The sequence below is a fragment of the Galeopterus variegatus genome, unplaced genomic scaffold (assembly GCF_000696425.1).
Source record: "Galeopterus variegatus unplaced genomic scaffold, G_variegatus-3.0.2 Scaffold2137, whole genome shotgun sequence".
In the NCBI taxonomy this organism is placed as follows: domain Eukaryota; kingdom Metazoa; phylum Chordata; class Mammalia; order Dermoptera; family Cynocephalidae; genus Galeopterus; species Galeopterus variegatus.
In genome coordinates this window covers 242,388-243,774 of record NW_007728248.1, presented here as the reverse complement: position 1 = coordinate 243,774, position 1,387 = coordinate 242,388, and the positions used below count along the sequence as shown (strand labels likewise).

At 39.4% G+C, this 1,387-nt stretch overlaps 1 protein-coding gene across 1 annotated transcript in view; it reads right to left on the bottom strand.

Annotated features, from left to right (window-relative positions):
* SUDS3 (suppressor of defective silencing 3 homolog (S. cerevisiae)) overlaps positions 1–1,387 on the bottom strand; it is a 35,265-nt gene that overhangs the window by 31,033 nt on the left and 2,845 nt on the right. Inside the window, exon 2 of the mRNA XM_008580650.1 lies at positions 579–648. Within this exon, the coding sequence (XP_008578872.1) occupies positions 579–648 (70 nt within the window). The remainder of the gene's footprint in view (positions 1–578; positions 649–1,387) is intronic.

Sequence of the window (1,387 nt, the reverse complement as noted above, 5' to 3'; positions counted from 1 at the left end):
GATTCAACAAATACTTATTGAATATATCTTATATTGGCTTGTTTCTCTAGGCACAACTGGCTGTGGCTCTGTTTAAAGACAATGAGAAGGCTGGGTGAGGACATGGACAGAGCACTGGAAGAGGAGTCAGTGCCCCTCCTCTCCAATCCAGGTTTCCCTGAGCTCTCCAAGCATCTAGCATATTGCCTAGCATGTAATCAGTGCTCAGTGGATTCTTGGCCCATCTGAGAACCCAGAAATTCAAGACATCATTTACCCTCTCTAAGCACTGGGTTTTCATATCTAAAAAAAAAAAAAAAAAACAATGAAGTGGTAAAAGATTAAAAGATTCTTTCCCGTTATATGGCCTTATTCCCTCCCCTGTAATCATTCCCTCACGGTTCTTTCTAGCCTACCATCAAAAGAATCTTATAACAGGAATACCGACTAAATGTGACTAACATAAAGGGAGAAATTGAACACATATAATATACATGGTCTTTGGAAGCACTATGGTCAAAACCATGCACACAAGTTCACTATAAAGATTTTGTTGTCAATTGTATATTCCAGAAAAGAAATACAAGAATCACACTCACTGTTCCTTCATTTCCACATAGTCTTCTTCATCATGCTTTGCCAGGTCAGTTTCACTAGCATCCTCGGTATCTGAGTAAAATTAGGGAAGAAGGGTTAGTTAAAATCATAATTCACAAAGTTGGTATCACCTGACACCGTGTAAGCCTTAATCAACTTCTGTAAAATGAGTTTCTACTCATGCAGGCCTGCATGAGGCCACCCATGAAAAATATTAAATAGTTACTTCAGAAAAGAAAACGCCATTTCCAACTTACACAGTCAGATTTATGCAATGAGCCTGCCTTTATCTGAAGTGCAACCAGAAAATAGGGTGCATCAGACATGGACAGTCATGGTAAAGGCTGCACTTCTGAGGAAGCAACAACTTTGACAGTTCAGAAAAGATGTGAGTGTTAGACTGGACTCTGCAGGCAGTCAAGGCTCACTCACTGCCCCACAAAAAAAACCTATTATGTACATTCTCTCCTGGTACATGTCCAGTGTGAACTCTTCACACATTTTACATCAGATATATATAATAACAAAGGGAAACCCAACACAACAAATAGAACTCTAGTAACTAAAATATTTTCAAAGTTACAACTAAAGGGAGCAGGAAGGACACAAGATGATCAAACAAAAACGGTTTCAAAACATCTTAAACACTGTTCTTAGAACAAGCAAGTGGCTGGAGTGTCTACATCATTTCAACAGCCCCTACGCTTGAAGGGAAAAAAAATAATTTTGGTTTCACCATTCCCCCTAGTGGGCATTACAATCAGTGCAAGTGACTCACATTCAAAACCTCCGGTTAGGCCTTTCCTCCGAA